The sequence below is a fragment of the Aspergillus novofumigatus genome (assembly GCF_002847465.1).
Source record: "Aspergillus novofumigatus IBT 16806 chromosome Unknown P174scaffold_1, whole genome shotgun sequence".
Lineage (NCBI taxonomy): Eukaryota > Fungi > Ascomycota > Eurotiomycetes > Eurotiales > Aspergillaceae > Aspergillus > Aspergillus novofumigatus.
In genome coordinates this window covers 796,441-819,376 of record NW_020194274.1, presented here as the reverse complement: position 1 = coordinate 819,376, position 22,936 = coordinate 796,441, and the positions used below count along the sequence as shown (strand labels likewise).

Genomic DNA, 22,936 nt, shown 5'->3' with positions numbered 1-22,936 from the left:
CAGGAGCACTCATGCGGAGAGAAGAGACACTACGAGACAACAGTGAAAACGATATGTATCTGCCTGAGCGCTTGCATGTACTGTTTGTAGCGAAGGGTTTTGTCAAAGTGTAAAACGTGGTGTCGTCGGCGGTCAAGATATAAACGTGGTATATGTCAGGCTCAGTCTCGGACCTTCAACAAGACGAGCAACCGTTTGTCAAAGAGACAAGAACGACTAAGAACTCAGCCCCGGAGGGCGAACAGTCCTACCACCCGCGTCAGAAAAATGAATCGCAAAAGGCAAGATCTGGGAAACTCACTTCACAACCACGTCTTTACGTGCCATACCGTCACTCGCTCCCGAACTCCACCGCCAGACGCACGAACCTGACACCATGTCTCTCCTTAAAACTATCCCAACTCGCAAGAAGTCGTGGCGACCCACGAGCGGCCGGGCGAGCATTCCCAGGAAGCAAGCAGGCTGCGAGAGTGAAGGAACAGGACCAGGAGGTCCAGTCCGAGGACTGGCCCAATCAACCGACCTTGCCTTCTCCGGCTCCTGAAGAATGACTGGCCCAAGAAGAAAGGAGGGGATACGGAGGCTCACATCTTGGTCCCAGTCGACAACTGCGAAGTCAGACCGACGCAGTACTAGACGAGCTAGTACTGGCCGTAATAGTAGTAAGGAGGTTGGCTGTACATGGGTTGCTGCCAGCCATACGGCGACGGATACACACCCATAACATGTGTGAGAGCCGGGCGAGGACCGCCAAATTGCCCGTGACTCGCGTCTTGCGACGGGACCCTGTTGCCTACAATAAGAGGCGCCTGGCTTTGAGTCGACGCTGGAGGGTCACAGGCGGTTAGACGAGCTGACGGGCAGGGCGCTTCATGCGCCGCCCCGTTCAGACCTTCTTCCCGTTCCCTGAGTCTCCTTGCGTAGCGCTTCCTCTTGGCCTGGCTGGGTCGCTTGCGTCTCCGACTGCCAGAGGTAGGCGCGCCTTCTGCGTCGGCCTCTGGCTCTTCGGCCACCTGTGAACATGGAGAGTCAGGGACCGCCGAAGCGGTATGGCTCTCCCAACCGGCGCGCAAAGCACACACGACTTGGAGCACCAAAATTGGTGACAGGTTCTCCGGACGGCGGAGCACGAGGGCCCACTTCCGGGACGGGTGGAGGGCAGACGAACCGCCTACATCGGACGCGCCTTGGACGGTGTCCGTGAGTCCATCGACGACGCCGTTGGGATTGACCTTCGGCCCTTTGACGGTGCAGGAATCTAGTTCCGGGGACACTGTGACGATCCGCTGGCGCTCCAAACGAGAGATCGCTCTCTCCACCTCAGAGTGGATACTTACGAAGCTCCACGTCTGTTGCTCATCCAACGGGGCCGCAATGGCGGATCTGGTGAGAGCGTCAACATCGGAGCTGGGCACGGCAACCTCCGAGGGCATTCTGCCTTCGACCAGAGCGTCCACCTCTTCGTACAGAGATGGAGCACTGTCGGCCGCAAGGTAGTGGGCTACCTTGGGTGTACCCTCGAGAGATTGGCCGAGCCAACCGAGTTTATCTCCCAGTGCGGAAACACCAAAAGAGACAAGTCCCTTCCAAAGGAGCGCAATGAAAGCCGATAAGCCCCATGCAACGACCAGACCGACACGAGAAGACGACGCGGGCGAGGTTGATGCCGCCGTGTCGCAGTCCACGGGACCGGAATCCACGCAGATCTGCAATACATCGGCCTCCTCCCACAGCGGGATAGCCACGCTGATTGTCGACTTGCGCGTGCCGGTGGCGTTCGGGAAACCTACATGGGCCGCAGGACTTGGGAAACCAGTCGAGCGGACGTACAGGAACTCCTTGTGCCCAGGAGCCGTGTACGTGGAGGTTATGGCCTCCGCCAGGTCGTAGATCCCCTTGGCCAAAGCCGTTGCACCCACGGCGTCGGATATGGTCCTCACGAACCTCCCGTGGGGATCATTGTTTCCTAGCACTTGGAAGAATGATCCCCAGAGAGTGAGGAAGAGAAATCCTCCGACAAAAGGTAAAAGCATTTTCTGTTCTCAACCGTACGTTAGCCACCAACACGCCAGTGAGCTTCAAATGGAGAACAAGAAAGGAGGGAACAGCAAATCTGCTCAATACTTTTTCTTAGTTTTAAGTCGTTTTGAAACGACGCAGAAAAGCAGTCTGATTTGCTAGTGAGAGTTGTTTCAGTGGTTAACGATCAGTGTTGATCTAATAAGCTTGGTGATGATGAGGAGAGAAGAGAGAGAAGAGAGAGAAGAAGAAGAGAAGAGGGGGAGGAGAGATGCCTGGGAGCAACACTTACTGTGCGTCGAGGGCAACTCTCATTCACTGTCGAAGGTGAATCTCGACAGTGAACGCCGTCAGGGGGCTGGCAGGTGAGCTGGTGCAAGTGAGAGAAACACCCCACATACGAGGGACAGAGAAACACAAGCAAGAAATTAGTGTCAAGCCTTGTATTTGAATGGAAATGAACCATATATGAACACCAGAAGGGCTGGAAAGGTCACATATAGGACAAATGCTCGTCATAAGGTCCTCAGGATATGCTTTTGTGATAGCAAACGGTTGAGACACAGAAAGAAACCTAACTCCACCATGTAAACCCAAGATATCATATCTGATGAAAAGGAAAGCAAGAAAGAATTCAGCAAAGAGAAACCCTCTAGTCGAGGTCCATTTCCTCCTCGACACCTCCATCCACCAACAGTCTTGTCTTCTTCTTCTGTCTGAGCTTCTCCTCGCCGACCACTCTGCTTGAGATCTTGCTGACATCCAATGGCTGGCCCTCTTCTCTTTCCCGAAGTTCCTTGCGGATGAGGTGCTCGCCCTGCGCAACGACCCTGCGGTCTTCCTCGCGCTTGCGCTCGCGGGCCACCTTGCCGCCCAGCCTGCGTTTCGTGAACGCACGCTCTCTGCGGGCTCTGATTTCCTCCACTCTCTCCATGGCCTTGATGGTAGCAGCAACCAGGTTTCTGTCGTACTTGACGGGGTGTTCCTCTTCTTGGCGAACTGAGACAGCACCAGGGACGAGTCGACAATCATTTCCTTTCCGCGGGCTGCACGGTGAGTCTTGGTCCACTTCAGCTTTCGCGGTTGACGCTTCATCTTGAAGTTTGCATGACACTTGCTCCGACCTGGAACCGAGTTAGATCTCTTGTCGTGCGTGGAGTGGACGTAGAATGGGGTACTGACAGAATCGGAAAGATTTCGCATCGTTGCGGACGAAGGTGATACCCTTGCTCGGGTACACGGGCCTATTTGAGGAGTCAGTGTCGGGTCCTAATTCTGTAATCAGGTAGATATTACCTGGAGCAAAAATGACAAGTTTCTACCCTCATCGTGATATTAAAGGGACTGGTTTATTGCAAAAAGTTGTTATCGTGAAAAAGGCGGCTCGAAAATCCGTAGAAACTTTTACAAAGCTTCGAAGCGTGGAGGAGACGGCGCTAAACCTAAATAGGCATCGCGGCGGCGTTCCGATTTTTATCTCGACAGCGCTCCGATTTTCTCCAACGTCAGAACTTCGATTGCCATCTCGAATCCATAACGCATCAATATATTGCTTGAGCTGTTCCCTGATCTGCTACGTCTACAGCCCACTTGAGCATGGCTTCAACTTTCGCTGTCGGCCTTGGTGTCGCTACAGCGGCCTTTCTGGTAAGGAAGGAGTTCTGGATGCTACTTTGCGATACTTAGTCGGCTGACTGTTTTCTTTCTGTTCTGCAGGGTCGCGCTGGTTACGTCGCTCTTCGTCGCTACCAGGGAGGTATGAACGCTATGGGAAAGGCATTTTACAAGGGGTAGGTACCATCCGTCCTGATCATATAGTTAGTACGAGCCGGGGTTGGCTGACAGATGCTTAAGAGGATTTGAGCCACGCATGACCCGTCGTGAAGCAGCCCTGATCCTGGAACTTCCGTACGTCTACTAATCCGTCCCTTTCCACTGTTCGCTTTGACTAACAGAGTCAGCGAGCGGTCTCTGAACAAGGACAAGGTCCGCAAGAAGCACCGCCAACTCATGCTGCTGAACCATCCTGATCGTGGTGGAAGCCCTTATCTCGCAACCAAGATCAACGAAGCCAAGGAGTTTTTGGACAAGCACACATAATGATTCCTCTATATCGATAAATCGCTCTCGACAAATCCAGGACCAATGTCGGTGTGCTAGGATTCTTGTCTCGTTTCGAGTATCCGTTCGTCCATTGTACAAAAGATGACTTTTTGTGGGTGCATAGCGTGGCGTTTGGTTGGAATTTGAGGATGGGATATAATCATGGCTTATAAACCCCCGGGCTCCTTTTCGGAGATGTATATTTTCACCGCATTTGTCCTGACGAGATCGCCGCTCCTGATTCTTTAGTTCCGTGCTCCATAATTGTACTTGACTATGCATATTCGAATCACACTGCATTTGAATCTTATCCGCCCTATGCAGTCACTGGACGCTTGATAACAATGTGAAAAGCGATACTGATGAGTTTTGAACCCTGTCGATGTCGATCATTGACGAGGGATGGCTGTGTACTGCCTCATCGACACACACACTGCCAAGGAGATTGATGGATAACGAATACGGCCATACGAAATACGAATACGGTTATTACCGAGGAGCGGATGATAATAACTGAACAAAAGAAGAAATTGGGCAGTGGACTGGGGACTCCGTACTCTAGTAGATAGTTCCTAGTGATGACTTTCGTTGTAGACTCTTCCAGACACAACAACCAAGTCCTGCGCGGAGTGCGTCGACCACGGGATCCGTTTGTGATACTCGATGGATCGTAGATCCTGGATCCTGGATGATTCATGGCTCATGAGGCCATCAGAAACTCGGAAGGGGAAAGCACATGACACCGCCACTCTGGATAAACCACCGGGTTCCAAAGCGATGAAAGGCGGAACCTCGAAATCCCTAAATCCCTTGCTGTGGTTTCGCTCGGATTTCGGGGTTAACGGCTTCCGTTGCGATGATCCCGCTTAGTCGATTGTAGTTAGTCGCGGAAGGAAGAGTGAGAGTAATTTCTAGTTGAAACTCTGATCCACGGGAGACGGACTATCTGTTCTGCGTCTCAGACTACTCCATAGATAGAGTTAGAACTCTGGAAATTATTAATCGGTTGATGGCAGAAACAAAAGGAACAGCGCTCAATCTGTGTGGTCAGGAAGCTTCAGCCCAAGTCTTCTGGCCTGTAAGAATTTAGCTGCACTTTAGTCTCTCAACTAAGCGGACTTGGTCAACCAAAGGCAGCACCGTTTGATACGTAACTGCAATCTGCAAACCGAACTATGATTCCTTCTCTCTTCCTTCAACGAATTTTATCTTCTTCTCCTTGATGATCGTCCTTCTTGACTACATGGTACTTAATCTGCAGCAGTTCTAATCTGCAGCTGACGAGAGAGAAGGATTTTCTCATTTCCCCACCTTTGAAGGTGTAGTATTTGGGCTCGCCACGTGCTTGCCTCGGGGCAAAGATCGAGTAAGCCAGTTGACCGTCTTTGATATCCTTTTATTTTTTCTCGACAGCCTTTGCTGCCTCTACCAGCGATTTCGCGCTGGATGGCGATCGTCATCGACCATCCCTAGTCACTCATGTTGCGTTTGGTCGGATTGGAGCGAATACCAACCTGCTTATCCTCTACATCGGCCACCGGATCTAGATACCAAAACCCCACATTGATCAGATCACTCGAGTCAAACGCCTGTTTAACTCTACTCTACCATTGGAGAGCTACTTGCGACAACAGGCATCATCGGCCATACATGCAGCTGCGATGGACGGTATAGGGGACGGAACAGAGAGCATGGGCTTCGGTATGCCCATGCTAATGAATCAGCAACCTCATTTGTTCGGGTCATACGGACATGATGGCTCTCCCGTCACTCCGGTTTTCTCCAATCCCACCTTTCAAGATGAACCTTCAATCGGGGCGGCGGATGATACCAGTGATGCGAAACGCAGAAGGATCGCGAGGGTGAGTGGGGACGCATCTCATGCTCTGAAGTCTAGCTCACCCGTTGACTTACTGTCTTTGAGGTAGGCCTGCGACATGTGTCGGAAGAAGAAGATCAAATGTGATGGGAAGATGCCCAAATGCTCGCATTGTACCAACTACAAGACGGATTGTGTGTTTACCCAGGTTGAGAAAAAGCGGAATCCTCCTAAAGGGTATGCTTACTTCTCTGCTTCTGGTCCGAATGCCTATGCTGACTTTCCGTCGCGATTAGTGCCAAATATATCGAGGGCCTCGAAAACCGATTAGGGAGGATGGAGTCTTTACTGCGCCTTTCTGGTCTCTTGTCAGAAGACGATGGGGGAAAAACAGATCTTGGAACGCTGGAGAAGCGTCTTGCTGACCGGTATCACACAAGCGGTTCGAATACTCCGCATAATCCGCAGAAGATCAATATCCCCAGCCAGAGTCAGACCGCTATGTCACAGCAAAATAGCTCATCGCACTATTCTACTCCTCGCTTAGAGTCTCAATCAAGCCCACGGACAGCTGCTACGTCCCCGGAATCGCAAAAGGAATCAGAGACGGAGGTTGAAGGCCTGTCAGACATGATGTGTTCCCTGGTGACAAATAATTGTGGGGAGACGCGATACATCGGTAAACCTCCCAATAACTTACATGGTGATAAGGATAAATTACTGACCGTCCTGATCTCAGGTTCGTCATCAGGTTTTTCGATCTTCTCTCCCAAAGGCATCCAATGGGTCAATGAGAAAACGGGCGATACCTCATTTCAAGAAATGATCTCATCAGCCTATGTAGATGACAACAAATGGATGTACTGGAAGCCTGAAATCTTTAGCGATATATTTGCTCGCCGCGTGTTCAAGCCGTTGCCACCGAAGGATGAAGCCATGTCGCTTTTCAAAGACTTCTTCGACAACTTCAACTGCATGTTTCCGCTCTACCACGAGCCGACTTTCATGCACCTGGTCGAACGACAATATTCCCGAGATCCTTACGAAGGTTCCGGCTGGTGGGCCAGCATCAACGTTGTGCTAGCCATTGCTCACAGATTACGAGTTATGAGCAATCTGGTCCCGCAAGAAGAGGACAGGAAAGCCTGGCTATATTTGAAAAATGCCATGGGAGTGCTGACGGAACTGACCATGCGGAATACGGATCTTCTCAGTGTTCAAGCACTGCTTGGAATGGTAAGTTTTAGTCAATGTCAAGAACGCATTACCGTTAGGTGTGCTGACAGCAAATTAGTCTCTTTTCTTACAGGGAACTCCAAACCCCCAGCCGTCCTTCTTCTTGGTTGCGGCGGCAATCAGACTTTCTCACAGCATCGGCCTCCATAAGAGAGGTTCTGGCTTCGGTCTGAACCCAGTGGAAGTTGAACAACGAAAGAGAGTTTTCTGGATCGCCTATCTTCTTGACAAAGAGTAGGTAGAACTAAACACAAGTATCTTGCACTTGTGCTAATCTGCCACATAGCATCTGTCTCCGCTCCGGGCGTCCGCCGGTACAAGACGACGACGACATGAATGTGGAATTACCAAGCGACGATCCACCCGACAACATCGGCAATGTCCCATTATCTGACGGTAGAAGCAAGTTTAACTTGTTCCGATCCATGTGTCGCTTCGCTACTATTGAAAGCAAGGTGTACAAACGGCTATACTCCGCCAAGGCGTCCAAACAGTCCGATGGCGAGCTTCTGAATACTATCGGAGAACTCGACAAGGAACTTGAAGATTGGAAGGACAGTATCCCACTGGATTTTCGTCCAGAACATGAAATCAAGGCTTCGCACACACCTCTCATTCTCCATGTGGTTGTCCTACATTTCGCCTACTATAACTGTTTAACGACCATTCACCGTATGTCTGTGCATCACGGTTATTGGACAAGTCGTCTCTCCAATTACGCCATCCAGGGTCTGAATGCCAGGCCCTTGAATCCTAGGGTCTTCTTATCGGCGGTACTCTGTGTGACTGCTGCCAGGGCGTCTATTAACCTAATTAAATACATTCCGCAGGGAGATTTCGCTTGTGTCTGGTGAGTGCATTGTTCTCTGGAAAGAGATATTGCTTCTAAGCTAACAAAACTCAGGTTGATACTATACTATCCCGTGTCAGCTCTTGTCACACTCTTTGCCAATATTCTCCAGAATCCCAGTGATGCTCGCGCTCGGTCAGATGTCAAGTTGATGAATGTAGTCGTCAATTTCCTGTCGACCTTGGTCTCGGATGAATCGAACGGCAGCATCAAGCGAATGCTTGGTCTATGCGGAGAATTCGAGAGGATTGCGAAGGTGGTCCTTGATAAAGCTGAGAAGGAGTCATATTCGAAGAAGAAGCGCAAATCACCCGAGGAACCGGTCAACCTACAGCAAAGTACCCCCGAAGAGCATCCCGCACCCTCACCCTCGACAACGCAGCCCACTCAGGGGCCGTCAAGAAATGCCCAAATGTCGTCGCCATTGTTCGCTGAAAATCCAGCTGATCCCGGCTGTAATACTATGGCTGACGATGCAGGAGGTTTTGCCCCCAATCGTGAAATCCCCGGGGCGACTGGTATCTCGACCAATATCCCTCCCAACATACAGGCTATGCCCGGTGTTGGACAGGATTACCAGGACATGCTGAGTCCCGATCCGCTGGAAGGTGTCAGTTTTGCCGAGCAGCCACCATTTTCGGCGACCGCAAATACCCCTTTGTCATCCTTTCAGCAGCCCTTCGTCCCTCAAGATTTGTGGCAGATGCCGATGACCATCGAATGGGACTGGGCAGACATGTCAACAAATTTCCCGGTCTTTGACACCAACGGTCCACCCCACGGTGGATTGTGATGACAGCCTAATAATGATTAAAACCGAATAACGAATCGGACACCAGCGTGGGAGGCTAATATGGGCTCAGTAGAGCATCGGAGTTTAACGGAGTCAAGCCGGGCTTTCTCTACTCGCTTGCTGCTGTGCATTTATTTTCTTTTCTTTCACATTCTCAGGCATAAAAGGCGTTTATGGCTTGTGAAGAATCTCGACAACACTCCACTTGCTCATCTTATCCATTGGATAATGTTTATCACGATTTGTACAAAATAGTAGAATGCCTCTGGTCAAGGCGGAAAGGAAGGGTTAACTTCAATATGAAACACATACTCATATAACCGACGTGTAACAATATGCCTTGATCAGATGCATGCGTCTGATTTGAAACGACCCGAAAGGCCATAGATAATGCGTAATGGATTTATTTCGAACAATCATACCTAAATCATACTTTAAAGTCGTCGGTCATCATGTCCGTTGAGATTCCGATGCGGCCTTTCTGGTTGCGATGGATGAGTCAGCAAACCAGCGGAACTGCGAAAAATCCCAGGCCGACGGAAGGTGTCAATGGATGGCGGCGAACTGCTTCCGCAAGAGCTCCTCTTAGGCCCGAACACGCATTTCCTATCCTCCTTTTTGTCTCATCTAGAGCCTCTATGGCTTCCGCGGACTCTCTTTCTAACTGAAGTGAGCCTAATTTAATCCTTTAACCCCGCCTTCGGGCTCATCTACCTCGACCATGGCCACCTTACTCAGACGGCCAGGCAATCTTGCTCGGTATTCGAGGAGAGCCGCAGAATGCATCAATCGCACACGTCCGCTGTCTGCGCATGTTCCGCAGTCGAGATTATCATCGTTGATCACGGCCCACCGTGTTAGGACCTATGCTACTGGAACCCCCGGGGGTCCGAAGCCCCCGAACGACAAAGGCGGCCAGAACAAAGCAGCGACGGGACCGGAGAATGACGGCGGGAAACCTGCTGATGGGAAGACGCCGAAAGAACCCGAGTCTCCTCTTAGCAAGGAGGAGCAGGAACAAGTTAATCTATTCGTCGACCACCTGAAGAACAAGGTGCCGCCATCGCAACATCAGATGCTGGATGATATACGGACACTGTTGCTAAGGGAGGGATTACCGGCGGAGATTCAGCAGTTCATCAAGAAGCACGTTCAGTCCGGAAGGCCGGCGTCTCTGATGGATTATGTCAAGTTAACACGATACATGTCGCAGCACATGACCGACTACGCCTACAAACTGAACCAGATCGAGGAGGACCGGAATAAGGAGAAAGCCAAGTCAGAGGGCGTTGCACAGGGCGAGCAGCAAAAGCAACAACAGCAGCAGGAGCAGCAGCGAGAGCAAAAGAAGGATCGAGATCAGGCGAACAAGCAAATACCTCCGAATTTCCGGACCTTCGAGTTCAAGTTCGACCCCGCCTCGTTTTTGATCACCTCGCTCATCACCTACTATGTATACCGCAGCTTCTTTCCTGGGGAAAGCAGCAAGGAGATAACATGGCAAGAGTTTAGAGCGAACTTCTTCGACAAGGGCCTTGTCGAAAAGCTGACGGTTATCAATCATGCCGTAGTCAAGGTGGACTTGCACCGCGACGCGTTGGCTCGGGTATACCCTGACTCGCCGGCGTTACAGCCGAATTTCCACTATTACTTTGGTATTGGTTCCGTGGATAGCTTTGAGCGCAGGCTGGATGAAGCTCAGCATGAGCTTGGGATTCCAAGCTCCGAGCGGATTCCCGTCGCCTTCGTTGACGAGGTACCATGGCTTACCACATTTCTGTCCGTCGCTCCTACACTTTTCCTGATAGGTTCTTTCTTCTGGCTGTCGAGACGTGCTGCCGGCGGTGCGGGTGGTCAGAGCGGAATCTTCGGTATGGGAAGGAGCCGGGCCAAGCGCTTCAATCACGAAACCGATATCAAGATCAAGTTTTCCGACGTCGCGGGTATGGACGAAGCAAAGGTCGAAATCATGGAATTCGTCAGCTTCCTCAAGACCCCCGAAAAGTTCCAGAAACTCGGTGCCAAGATCCCTCGCGGTGCCATCCTCTCAGGTCCTCCCGGTACGGGTAAGACGTTGCTCGCAAAGGCCACTGCTGGTGAATCTGGCGTACCCTTCTTCAGCGTCAGCGGTTCCGAGTTCGTCGAAATGTTCGTTGGTGTCGGTCCTTCCCGTGTTCGTGATCTTTTCGCCAACGCCCGGAAGAATGCCCCTTGCATCATCTTCATCGACGAAATCGATGCCATCGGTAAATCTAGGGCCAAACAGAGCTTCGGTGGAGGTAATGATGAGCGGGAGAGCACCCTGAACCAGATCCTGACGGAGATGGATGGTTTCAACACTACGGAACAAGTTGTCGTTCTCGCTGGTACCAACAGACCCGATGTTCTCGACAAGGCTTTGATGCGGCCTGGACGATTTGATCGGCACATTGGTATCGACAGACCAACGATGGAAGGCCGGAAACAGATCTTCCGCGTCCATCTGAAGAAGGTCGTGACCAAGGAGGATATGGATTATCTTGAAGGAAGACTCGCTGCTTTGACACCTGGCTTCGCTGGTGCTGACATTGCTAACTGTGTCAATGAGGCAGCTTTAGTTGGTAAGTTTCAAAATTTTGGTTTGTGGGTGTCCAGCAATGCTAATTTTCTCATTAGCGGCTCGTGAGAACGCCGAGTCCATCACCATGAGGCACTTTGAACAGGCTATCGAGCGTGTCGTCGGAGGTTTGGAAAAGAAATCACTTGTGCTCTCTCCCGAAGAGAAGCGGACGGTCGCTTACCACGAGGCTGGACACGCTATCTGTGGCTGGTACTTCCGCTGGGCCGATCCTCTGCTCAAAGTCTCGATTATTCCTCGGGGTCAAGGAGCTTTGGGTTACGCACAGTATCTGCCAGCGGGTGGTGACACTTACCTGATGAACGTAAACCAGCTGATGGATCGCATGGCTATGACTCTGGGAGGCCGTGTCAGCGAAGAGCTGCACTTCGACACTGTTACCAGCGGCGCCAGCGATGATTTCAACAAAGTTACCCGCATGGCAACTGCCATGGTAACCAAGTTCGGCATGTCGCCCAAGCTCAGATACATCTACTACGAGGAGGACCCTCAACAGCAGCTTCACAAGCCCTTCTCCGAGGACACCGCTCGGGAGATCGACAGCGAAGTCCGCCGCATCGTCAATGAGGCATACAACCAATGCCGCGCTCTACTCACTGAGAAAAAGAAGGAAGTTGGCATTGTCGCCGAAGAGCTCCTGGCCAAGGAAGTCCTCAGCCGTGATGACATGATTAGACTCCTCGGTCCCAGACCCTATCCCGACTCTGGCGAGTTCGCCAAGTACTTTGGTGCCGCCCAAGGACAGACCATTGCTCCTCCCGAGCCTACGCCGCCAGTTGAAGGAGGTTCCGAGGGTGGTGCTAAACCGCCCTCGTAGGCAACGAACTATAGAAACAACGGAATATCCATGCTCAGGCGAGGAGGGTGCTACATGTTTCTTTATGCCAGGTTTTGTATTTATTGAACGATTGAAGCCTCTCCGCTGTCTTCACATCTTATCCTCCCCGTTGGGTTTCACTTGTATCATAAATATTAGGATTTTTGTGATGTCTCTGCATTTCCCTTCCTCTTCACTCATCTCGTTCGCGTTTCAACTCTGATTTTAGACTTATCTAGTGTACTCCTGTATAATATGTAACCATCTAGGCCTGGGTGGTGGAGTATCAATTTGACACAATTAGGACGCTATGTGACTCGGATTTCTCATATTCCTTTGAACTCTGAGAGTAGCAGCCTTGTGTTTGCCTGGTAGCGTAACTAATCAAACCTTGATATAGCGGATCGAATACTCCGACCTGAAATTTCACTCAAACATGACAATATATATATCAAGAAATTCCAGTTCCCCAGTGTCCCAGAAATTAAAAGTGAAGAAAATAAATCGACAGAAATCCTGCATCGGAACCCCAACCCTCTCCCATCACTGACTTTTCTTGCCGTCCTGCGTAGACTGACCACCAGCGCCTGCCGACTCAGTCTCGGACCGAGGGGCTTTCTTCTTCTTGCTGCCATTGTACTTGGGCTTGACAGAAAAGCGAGGAATGAAGCGTCCCACACGCGCCTGGTACTCGCTGTATTCAGGGTACTTGCCTGCACTGATCGACTCGGTGAGCCGGGTGCTTGACTGGAAAATGAGCATGTAGCCCAAAACACCCAGTCCAGTCCACTGAATGTAGCTGTCGGTGCGGTAGCAGTTCCAGAGGTACAGAGTGAGCCAGATTGCTTGCTCGGCGACAAAATTCGGGTGACGGGACAGTGACCAGAGACCGCTAACGACGAAGCCGCGCTCCAGGTCCTCGGGAGTGAATTGGCCTTTGTACTGGTCGGGGATGCGAGCTGTCTTCTGGTACTCCTTCTTTGCGTTTTGGAAGTTCCATTGCTGCTGGTCGGCGAAGTATTCGATGATGAGGAAGAAGAATGCAAGGCGGGAGAAAATAAGGTCGGGGAGGCCGAACGGTTCAACTCCAGGGAGGCGCGAGAGGAGAATGAAGTTGTAGGTAGGCGCCGTCACAAGGAGAAGGAGCATTGGCTGAATGAAGCTGACGAAGGTGACGTTGAGCAGGAAGAGCAGGAACCGGTTGTTGATCTGGGACTTGACAATATCCCAGCGGTAGTCCTCAGAACCAATCTGATAACCTCCCTTGCGCCAGTAGTTGAAGGTCAAGCGGATCTAAGCGGAATTAGAGTCGGTGGCAGATACAGAGTCGTCCCGTTAATATAACTTACACTCCAGAGCAATGTGATGAGTGCGATCGTATCCAGGCTCTGATTCTTAATGCCCCACATGCGCGCCCAAGCGACAAAGTGCACATTATACACAGACGGCAGGATACTCCAAAACCGATCAACTTGCGAGTAGTTGCGGTTGAATTCCGCAGCCACGATGAAGAGCACCCACAAAACCAAAGTGAACACCAGCGCGGAGATGAATGGGTTTGTCGACAGATATATATCCTTCAGAGCGTCCACATCTTTCGTTGCGGCGGCCACTTGCAGCTGCGCAGGAAGCGTTGTCAACTGCGACAGGAAGGGCAGCACGGTGCGGTTGAAAGAGGCACAGTCCACAACAGAGTGAACCTGAGGAAGTGGGATCGCCATCTCGAAGGGCTTCAGAACAGGTGTCGCAGTTTGAAACTATTGCACACCTGACGGTAATTCTGAGATGTTGTCTTGTCGATCGCGGAGATCAAAACATCGAGGCAAAACAAAGAGATGGATGCCATCATGACAACGCGGACGAGCGTTCTCATTGGCCAGCACGCTTACCGCTTTGGGCGACGAAGATTGGGGTCCACTGATATGGCTGCCTCAGGCGTTAAGGCTCTAAGGCATACAGGCAGAAATCTACTATCTCCGTTTCTGGAACTTGATCGCGTCTTTGCGCGTCTCGATTGTTCCTCTACTCGAGGAAGAAATAATGTCGGGTTCATGACCTGAGTGTCAACAAGGGTAGATCGAGCATGGCATAACCGAGACTTTTTAAATTAACGGGCCATTTGCTATGCCTGTCCCAAGGATTCTCTGCGTGGCAGAGAAACCTGCCATCGCTAAAGCTGTGGCTCAGCATCTTTCCGGGGTTCCATGCAAACTGTGAGTGACCGTTGGCAAGACGGCACGGGTTATTGAAGTCACATATACTGAGATAGACATAGATATCTATACACGGTAATAAATATGTGAAGAACTATTTATTTGAGTTCAATTTCGGTGACCCCTGGGGCACCTGCTCAGTCACAATGACCAGCGTGCTGGGACATTTGATGGCCCTCGACTTCGAGAGCCAGTACAAAAGCTGGCTCTCATGCCCACCGGGCGCACTCTTTGAAGCTCCTGTGCGCGAATTTGTGGAAGAAGTACGCAATACCAACTTCTTTTCGGTCATCAAGGACCTGGTCACGGGTAGCTCTTGGACCACGCAGCTAGGCTAACTCTGTGTACAGGACAAGAAGCCAATCGCAGAAAACATCAAGGAGCAGGCCAGGATGTCGAAGGCTCTATTTATCTGGACCGACTGTGATCGAGAGGGAGAGCACATCGGTACCGAAGTCCGCAAAAAAGCCAAAGAGGGAAACCAGCGTATCATGGTCAAAAGAGCTCGATTCAGCAACACAGAGAGGGCGTAAGTGTATAAGGATGATATATAACTCTTTCATCAGTAATGCTCACCTGATCACAGGCATGTTCTACGCGCTGCTCGGGCCCTCATAGATGTGGATGAGAACCAAGCAAATGCAGTTGCTGCCAGAATCGAACTCGACCTGCGAATTGGTGCTGCATTCACCCGATTGCAGAGTCTTCAACTACAGCGTATGTGTGCTGATCTGGCAAATAAACTCATCAGTTACGGTACGTAGTTGGCCTACCTTTGAGCTTGCCTGATTTCAGTATCCATCCTGGCTAACTCAATCAACAGGATCATGTCAATTTCCCACACTGGGCTTTGTTGTTGATCGATATCTACGAGTGAAGAATTTCAAGCCGGAGACTTTCTGGGGAATTAAGGTGGTTCACGTCCAAGAAAGAAAAAAAGTCAACTTCTTGTGGAGGAGAGTCCATCTTTTCGGCAGGGCGGCCGTGATCGTCATGCTGGAAAGATGTCTGCTAGCAAAGACCGCTAAAGTCACGAAAGTCAACCAAAAACCTACCAGCAAATGGAGACCTCTGCCGTTGACAACGGTGGACTTGCAGATGATGGGCAGCAGGTACCTTCGCATGGACAGTTCAGCGGTCATGAAGGTATGCAGTCTGTACACTATTTTTAAGCTCTCGCCGTGAGGCTCATCAAGATTTAGGCTGCAGAATCTCTCTATACCAAAGGCTACATCAGTTATCCTCGTACGGAGACCGATCAATTTGACAAAGGGATTGATTTGAAGAAGTTAATTGAGAAGCAATACCCTGATAACAACTGGGGTGAATATGCCCGAGGGTAAGACTTCTCTAAAGCGGACATTCTCCAACATAACTGACTCTCCCAACTACGAAGTCTCATCAATGGCGCGTTCAAAACTCCTCGTTCGGGACGCCACAATGACCGCGCGCATCCACCTATCCACCCAGTGTGCTGGGTCTCACCAAGTGCACTGAACGCCGACGAGAAGAAAGTCTACGAGTTTGTAGTCAGGCGATTTCTCGCTTGCTGCTCCGATGACGCAAAAGGTCAAAGCACCGAGATTGAGATCCAATATGGCGACGAGATGTTTCACGCCAACGGACTGATCGTTCTGGAAAAGAACTACCTTGAAGTTTACGTCTACGACAAGTGGGAGAGCAGCCAACAACTGCCCAACTTCCGAGTTGGTGAAGTTTTCGTGCCGACTGAAGCCAACATGTTCGAGGGCAAGACAACGGCCCCCAACTACTTGACCGAACCAGAGCTCATCGGGCTCATGGACGCGAACGGAATAGGGACGGATGCCACCATGGCCGAACACATTGCCAAAATCAAGGAGCGCGAGTACGTCGCCGTTCATTCGCGAGGAAGTGGTCGGAACGCTGTGAAGGAATTCATCCCAACTCGCCTAGGTATTGCCTTGGTGGAAGGCTATGACAACGTGGTCGCCAATCTACCGGATAAACCGTCACTCAGCAAGCCATTCCTGCGTAAGGAAATGGAGCTCCGTATGCGTGAGATCTGTGCAGGCTCCAAATCGCGCCAGGAGGTTGTTCAGGAGAGTCTGGACATGTACCGCGAGGTCTTCATTCATACTCAGAGACGTATCGATATGCTGAAGGCAGCCTGTCGAAAATACCTGATTGAGCAGGCCACCGTTTGATATTTTGTTGAGGATTTCTGCATCGTTGATTTGGCGTTGAGGCTTGCTGTGGCCTATTGACTTTACGATATCTGATACCCTTGATTGACTAGGCTTTCCTTTCACCAGACTGAATCAACATGAGAAATATTACATTTGCAACCACGTGAACAAATATGACTTGTTCCAAGCTACCAAAATTCGGTCTCAGACAGCAGAAAACAACAAAGCAACCTACATAGAACACCAATTCAGGATTCTCCAAACTGAATCAGACAAACGACAAGTAAATTCTGGTGGCACAAAGAGCAACAAACAATCACAAAAACAAAACATAGAGCTAAATCAAAGAAGTCTACTGAAAAATCATTAATCCTGAACTATGCACTTGCGTTCAAAAGGTTTCACCAAGGTCTCCTTTCGGGTTCTTTTCGGAGGGCAAGGAAACACTCTTTGATCTCTGTGCGGTTGGAGACTCATCATCAGCCCACCTGCTTTTGCTCAGTCCAGCAGAAGTGGGTGCATCCAGCTTTGGAGAAGCTTGGACTGTAGCTGGACTAGCCTTCTGGCTAGAGTCAGTCCACCTGCTTTTGCTCATTTCAGCAGAAGGGGATGCTGCCAGCTTTGGAGGACCTTGAGTTGAAGCTGGGCTAGCTGACTGATCCCCTTCAGTCCCTCCATGAGCAGGCGTTCTGGACTGAGCCTGCGTCGGAGTTGTGGCCCACCTGCTCTTGCTCATTTCGGCAGAGGCAGACTCAGTGCTTGACTTTGAAGGCGATTGAGCTGAAGCCGTGCCAGCTCCTTTGCCCTTCTCGCGCTTTGCGGAGAAGGTAGATGCCTCCGGGTTCAAACCGGGTGTTCTTGGGGTGTGCTTCTTAGATGATTTGCCCTTCGCAGACCCCAGTGTCTGAGACGACTCGGTTTCTTCTGATGTCTTCGGTTGCGCTTGAGTCGCAGTTGCGGGAGTCCACATACTCTTGCTCATTCCGGCGGAGGCAGACTGAGTGTTTGGCTTCGAAGGCGGCTGGGTTAGAATTGGCGCAACCAACTGGCCCCCTTCAGTCTCTCCATGAGTAGGGGTTTTGGACTGAGCCAGGGTCGGAGTTGAGGGAGCCCACCTACTCTTGCTCAGTTCAGCAGAGGTAGGCTCAGTGTTGGGCTTTGAAGGCGACTGAGTCGAAGCGTGGCCCTTCTCGAGCCTTGCGGAGGTAGATGTCTCGGTCTTCAGACGGAGGGGTTCTGGGGCGTGCTTCCCAGATGATTTGCCCTTCGCAGACCCCGGAGTCTGAGGAGACTGGGTTCCTACTGATGCCTTCGGTTGCGCTATAATCTCTTTGTGGGTTCCCAGTGCAGCAGATTCGTGGCCCTTCTCACCCTCTTGATTATGTTCTGCTCGCGCTTGTGCTGTTTCTGCTTTGTCGTGCTTTGCAGCTTCATCACCCCGACCTGCTACGGGCGATTGCTTTGGACCACTAAGTGCTTTGGGAGCTTGTTTTGAACTCCTCGGACTGATCAGCTCAGACTCGGCACTCGCGCGGCGTTGATCGTCGGATGTCTGTACTGGTTTGTTTATTTGAGCTTCGCCCTTTGGGGTTCCTGCTTCATCCTTTGTAGGTTGGGCTTTCTCCTTTGGCGATTGGGCCTCGAATCCTGCGCCTTGTCCTTCCTTCTGTGAGGGCCATTCACCGACAACGTCGGTCCCGGCTCTATGTGCGCCATGCTCTGCAGCAAGATCTTCATCCTTCGACTCGGACTTTTCGACTGGATCCTGGTTCCTATCGCGCACAGTCACTAGATCAGCGGCGCTCAAGTCAAATTTGATGCCAAGAGCGGCCATGCATTTTTCTAGGTGTCCCCAAATACTCATGTTCATGTTCCTTTGATGCCACTTGTATTCTTCGAGCTTATCCTTGGTTTCGGTTGATATGTGCATCCGGGCATTCGTTTCCAAGATACTCCTGGTTACTCTGCTGATCTTCTGCTTAATTCCGTCTTCAAGCTCCTTATTCCACTCTAAGGAACGGTTGACGGCTTCGCGCAGACTTTTGTGTTCAAGAGCGTGTGTGTCAAGATCCTTTCTGAAGCTTTGTACCTCCTTTGCTGAATCATCGATTGCCCTTTCGATATCTTCCAATTGTTTGGCAAGTTCAGGGTCTTTGTTCTTCGACTTGAACACAGCGTTCTTGACTTCATCCAAAGCTTCCATGAGCCCGTGGAGTTGGTTTTTCATTCCTTCAGTTTGTTGCTCGAGGTGCGCGGCTATTTGTCTCAAAGCTTCTTTCACTTGTGTTTCGGTGACGGTTGAGTCGAGCTTTGACTGGATTTCCGCATGCGAATTCTTCAGACTGATTACGGCTTGGTCGAGTTCGTCAAGTTCCTGTTCAATCTGCTTCTTGTCGAGGGGAGTCACTGAAGCCGCACGCTCGAGGGATCGCACGCGCTTCTCTAGGCTCTGCAGTTGCTCGTGAACGACGGTATCGACACCAACTTGCGAGTCATTGCCCTCGCAAGAAAGTGATTGCAATGAAGTTCGGAGATTCTCCATGTCTGCTTTGAGACCGCCGATAGTCTCCTTCAGCAGTTCCTGATCGACGACACCAACGGAAAGGGATTGTTGAACCGTTGCAAGTGCAGACTCGATATTATCAATCTGCCTCTTCGTTTCTTCGTGAAGGGCTGAGATATTTGCAAGTGCAGACTCAACGTCACCGATCCGCTTCTTGGCTTCTTCGTCAAGGGCTGAAATATGATCATCCACTGTTCCGACAATGCGCTTTTCCATGGCCGATGTCGTTGCCTCCAGGGTGTCCTTGGTGGAAAACTCTTGCTGATACAGACTAAACTTCTCAGTTAAATCTTCAAGCTTCTGATATCCTTGGCCATGGCTGTAGCCATCTAGCGGTTGTTTGTGTAGGTTGATTCTGTGGTCCACGCGTCTGCTGAGTTGGTTCAGCACCTCCATGGCACTTTTCACTGCTTCGCTGCAAAACCGAAGGTGACCATCAAAGACTTGGGCGAGTGTCATTTTGTTGGATTCCACATCTCCTCCTTCCTTGCATTCAGCGCCCATGGAATCGGACTGGAGAATTTTTTGGAATTGACGCAAGTTCTCTGGAATCTCCGTAATCTTTGCTCTGATCTTGACGCTGTCATGCGAAATATCGTCTTTGATTCCCAGACCGACAGCAAAGCAAGAGATACGAATCCAATTCAGGGCCTCCTTCTCGCTTGGAAGGTGTGTCGACTTGTCGGATATCCGACCCGAGGTAGCATCCGTATCATGTTTGCGGCTGCCTTGGGTGGATCCCTTCCAGGGTACGAGAATGATACCAATCAGTACAAGAGCCGTGAAGAAGACAGTCCAGTACAGATCGGCAGAATTCTGATCGAGAGGGATGTCAAAAGCTCTTCCGAAGAGCGTGTGATGTATCGTGGTAAGTGGAGGCGGTTGATCACTGCAAGTATTGCCAATATTTATGGGACAAGGGGTCGTCAAGTTTAGTTTCTGAACATGCTGATCCATAACATTCTTCAGCATGTCACCAAGCTCAATTGAAGTATTCTGTGCTGGGCTCCCACATGGGTTTTCGCATGTGCTTTCACATTTTGCAGCTTCGGGGAACTCGGGGAACACGAGAGGATGCCAATACCTGAGAGTGTAGATGGTGCTGGACACCTGAACGGAGCCAACAAGTCGCTCAAGGAACGTGTGATGAGGATCAACGACGGTGAAGGGGACATGCCAGTAGATTCCAGCGAGATTGGTGGCTAGAGAACTGAGCACGAATATCGTGGCCTCCATCCTCAGCCAGGAGGAAGGAGTCTGATTTGAGGAGGCAATATGAAATTCGAGTATTCTTTCGAGTCCGAGGCAATACTTGCAATGTTAAGAAGAGATAGGAGCGAGGAAAATCAAAAAGGGAAACCGGTTCAAGATGGCATAGTCCTTAGGCATTACATAGGATATATAACCTCGGATGGGTCTTCCTTGTGGATGAGAATATACCATGGCAGCAAACGAACGTTCTTTGACAGATGAGGCTCCGGGACGATGCCATGTTCGCAAAGGGGTTGAGTCAAAGAAATGAGGGCTTCGAGAATGAACAGAGTCTAGCAAGTCGTGCTTCGACTGTGTCCAGTCACGAAAGAAGATGAAACCTGGAAAGACGGAGTGCTGTCGAAGAGGTAAAACAGTTCGAACAAGGGCAGGGGGATAAAGCAATTTGTGGTTGAGTCTAAAATAGTACAGATGATAGAAGGGAAAGAAAGAAATGGTTTGTTGTCTTTGAGATCGCAAAGGCTTGCCCTTGATGGACACTTTCTTTGTCCTGGGGTGCTCTGAGCAACCACAACCGCCAATACATTCGGATCCAAGCCAAAGGAATACCTACACTTCCCGTGCTAGAGAAAAATTAGATCATGTCTTTGACATTCTCATTACGGATACATTCATCTATTGCTTTAGAAGTTTACCTGTGGCACTCAACCTTTGAAGGAGATCTAGCTAGGTGCGTCCAATTGACAATGCCACCTATCTTTACTGATTGAGGTACTCCCATAACGAACCATAATCAATGCAGACACAGAATTTCTTGCTCCATGCATTTCGGCCTCCTTCCCAAAAAGATAATCTAGTGCAAGGAGGGGTTGTTGGACTGGCGAGCCGCATCGTGGTCTTGCTTGTGCACGCCGTGGCGCCTGTATCGGAACGCGCATCTGCGCTTTCTGGGCCCAGACTCGCTTCTCACAGATCGCTGACCATTGTTCTCTGTCATACGTTTTGCGACTCTCTCACGCCGAATCCTTCGACCTTCTTCGATTTCCGCAGGTGTGGGTGCAGGGTATCCAGACGCCGTTGTCCATAGCGCCATTCTCGAGATTGGCTTCTCATCTTGTGCTCGAGGACTCTCGCTCACAGTTAGGCTTGCAGAGTCGTTTCTGTCCACTTTGTCTTCGATGGCCTCATCTTCAGTCTCAGTAACCTGAGCGGTCGGTACTTCCTCTGGGGTCGCCATGATGTGCTTGACAGGGATCTGTATATTACCATTCTTTTCAGCCTTGATACTGGCATGAGCGAGAAAATTGCCCATTTGCTGTCTCCAGCGTTGAAGCTCAGACTGGAAATCCTTGCACTCCGCTTCAATGGCTTCGGGATCTGGAAAACTCCGTGCGCGTTCCAAGTTGTCCGCAAAATTCTTTACTTCCAGGACATGGTGATCAAATTCGTTCTGGAATTGTGTCTCGAGAGCATCTCGCAGTTCTTTGACTTCAGCATCAAGGAAGGTGGGTAGTTCAGCGGAAACCCGCTCATGCTCCACCGCTATCTGCTTCATGACGCTGTCGATTTGGCCATTCAGGATTGAAACAGCGGAGCTCATTCTTTTCAACAGAAACACCTTCCGGGCACGGACTGACGGACTGTTGATGAAACCTAGAATCTCAATGTTCGCTACCTGGAGACAGTGCCTGCGAGAATACCAAGTGAACATGGATGTTACTGCTGGTATCATCAACAGAACCACCATAACGAAAAGCAAAACTTGCCGGTTGATGAGTAGAGCTTCACGATAAAGTCTCCCGAAAGCCGGCCCGTTGGCAAGATGGCCTGACGTGGAGACAGCATCCTGACTGGTTTGACCATGCCACAGTGAGCCCAGCTCACTCAAGCCTGGGTCAAACAATGAGTGGTTCTTGCGGTGGAGATTATCGGTCCCTAGACACGCGATATCGGACTCAGGGACTGGCGTGGAAGCGGAATATGGCTTTATGTATGATGTGTGTAGTGTCCGCCACTGATGCTGATCAAGCTTTTTCACAATACCGTCAACGTTGAAAGCAAACATTTTCCCGAAAGCTCTCGAAATATAGATTTTGGCGCAAGCCAGGTGTTCTGAGATCAATCGGACCGCTGATATGAAGATATGGCTGATGACGGTGACCACGACAATTGCAACGGACAGAATAGACATTTTGCAAAGGCTGGTTGATGACAGTCAATCTGAGAACGAGGTTAAGGAGAGAAAAAAGTTGCGCATGGATAAATATCGGCAAGGGGAGAACAGGTCTTCCTGTTTCTGGCCCTGTCAAGACGGAGTGAGGGAGGGGGAGATAAATATCCAGATGCCCAACGATTATCAATGGGATATGGTCGCTTCTGCGACAAAGAGTTGAATGGCATTCGATTTGAAGCAGTCATTCCGCGTACATGTCTCAGTTGACTCAAAGCATGGTACGCAGATGTGCTTGAGAGGGATACAAAAATAGAACACAGAAATTCATTGATTCTGAATCTGCTGCTTGGTTT

General features: G+C 50.4%; 8 protein-coding genes across 8 annotated transcripts; 4 read left to right on the top strand and 4 right to left on the bottom strand.

Moving 5' to 3' along the window:
* Positions 1 to 216: 216 nt before the first annotated feature.
* P174DRAFT_415948 (uncharacterized protein) lies at positions 217 to 2,033 on the bottom strand (the record flags this gene model as incomplete). Its single annotated transcript, XM_024824454.1, has 3 exons — positions 217 to 247; positions 302 to 647; positions 719 to 2,033. The coding sequence occupies 3 exons, from the start codon at positions 2,031 to 2,033 to the stop codon at positions 217 to 219; spliced, it is 1,692 nt and encodes a 563-aa protein (XP_024686784.1).
* Positions 2,034 to 2,671: 638 nt separating this feature from the next.
* P174DRAFT_508503 (ribosomal eL24 family protein) lies at positions 2,672 to 3,572 on the bottom strand (the record flags this gene model as incomplete). Its single annotated transcript, XM_024831464.1, has 4 exons — positions 3,316 to 3,572; positions 3,202 to 3,263; positions 3,031 to 3,143; positions 2,672 to 3,004 (listed from the first exon to the last, which is right to left on the bottom strand). The coding sequence occupies exons 1-4, from the start codon at positions 3,345 to 3,347 to the stop codon at positions 2,672 to 2,674; spliced, it is 540 nt and encodes a 179-aa protein (XP_024686783.1). The 5' UTR covers positions 3,348 to 3,572.
* A 43-nt stretch (positions 3,573 to 3,615) lies between these two features.
* On the top strand, positions 3,616 to 4,119 carry pam18 (putative mitochondrial DnaJ chaperone (Tim14); the record flags this gene model as incomplete). Its single annotated transcript, XM_024829378.1, has 4 exons — positions 3,616 to 3,666; positions 3,736 to 3,809; positions 3,874 to 3,927; positions 3,981 to 4,119. 4 exons carry the CDS (start codon positions 3,616 to 3,618, stop codon positions 4,117 to 4,119), a joined length of 318 nt encoding a protein of 105 aa, XP_024686782.1.
* Positions 4,120 to 6,059: 1,940 nt separating this feature from the next.
* atrR (transcription factor atrR) lies at positions 6,060 to 8,820 on the top strand (the record flags this gene model as incomplete). The annotated part of the gene is made up of 6 exons (XM_024829377.1): positions 6,060 to 6,178; positions 6,238 to 6,620; positions 6,681 to 7,177; positions 7,236 to 7,411; positions 7,464 to 8,027; positions 8,082 to 8,820. 6 exons carry the CDS (start codon positions 6,060 to 6,062, stop codon positions 8,818 to 8,820), a joined length of 2,478 nt encoding a protein of 825 aa, XP_024686781.1.
* Positions 8,821 to 9,391: 571 nt separating this feature from the next.
* P174DRAFT_436573 (putative mitochondrial inner membrane AAA protease Yta12) lies at positions 9,392 to 12,575 on the top strand. The gene is made up of 2 exons (XM_024826082.1): positions 9,392 to 11,420; positions 11,476 to 12,575. The coding sequence occupies exons 1-2, from the start codon at positions 9,542 to 9,544 to the stop codon at positions 12,252 to 12,254; spliced, it is 2,658 nt and encodes an 885-aa protein (XP_024686780.1). The 5' UTR covers positions 9,392 to 9,541; the 3' UTR covers positions 12,255 to 12,575.
* Positions 12,469 to 14,014, bottom strand: P174DRAFT_446843 (DUF1295 domain protein). Its single transcript, XM_024828626.1, has 2 exons — positions 13,604 to 14,014; positions 12,469 to 13,547 (listed from the first exon to the last, which is right to left on the bottom strand). The coding sequence occupies exons 1-2, from the start codon at positions 13,973 to 13,975 to the stop codon at positions 12,798 to 12,800; spliced, it is 1,122 nt and encodes a 373-aa protein (XP_024686779.1). The 5' UTR covers positions 13,976 to 14,014; the 3' UTR covers positions 12,469 to 12,797.
* A 272-nt stretch (positions 14,015 to 14,286) lies between these two features.
* On the top strand, positions 14,287 to 16,792 carry P174DRAFT_398796 (DNA topoisomerase 3). The gene is made up of 7 exons (XM_024823850.1): positions 14,287 to 14,467; positions 14,530 to 14,730; positions 14,818 to 14,996; positions 15,054 to 15,223; positions 15,291 to 15,613; positions 15,670 to 15,806; positions 15,864 to 16,792. Exons 1-7 carry the CDS (start codon positions 14,459 to 14,461, stop codon positions 16,651 to 16,653), a joined length of 1,809 nt encoding a protein of 602 aa, XP_024686778.1. The 5' UTR covers positions 14,287 to 14,458; the 3' UTR covers positions 16,654 to 16,792.
* A 4,471-nt stretch (positions 16,793 to 21,263) lies between these two features.
* Positions 21,264 to 22,601, bottom strand: P174DRAFT_381488 (uncharacterized protein; the record flags this gene model as incomplete). Its single annotated transcript, XM_024823080.1, has 1 exon — positions 21,264 to 22,601. The coding sequence occupies one exon, from the start codon at positions 22,599 to 22,601 to the stop codon at positions 21,264 to 21,266; it is 1,338 nt and encodes a 445-aa protein (XP_024686777.1).
* Positions 22,602 to 22,936: the final 335 nt, after the last annotated feature.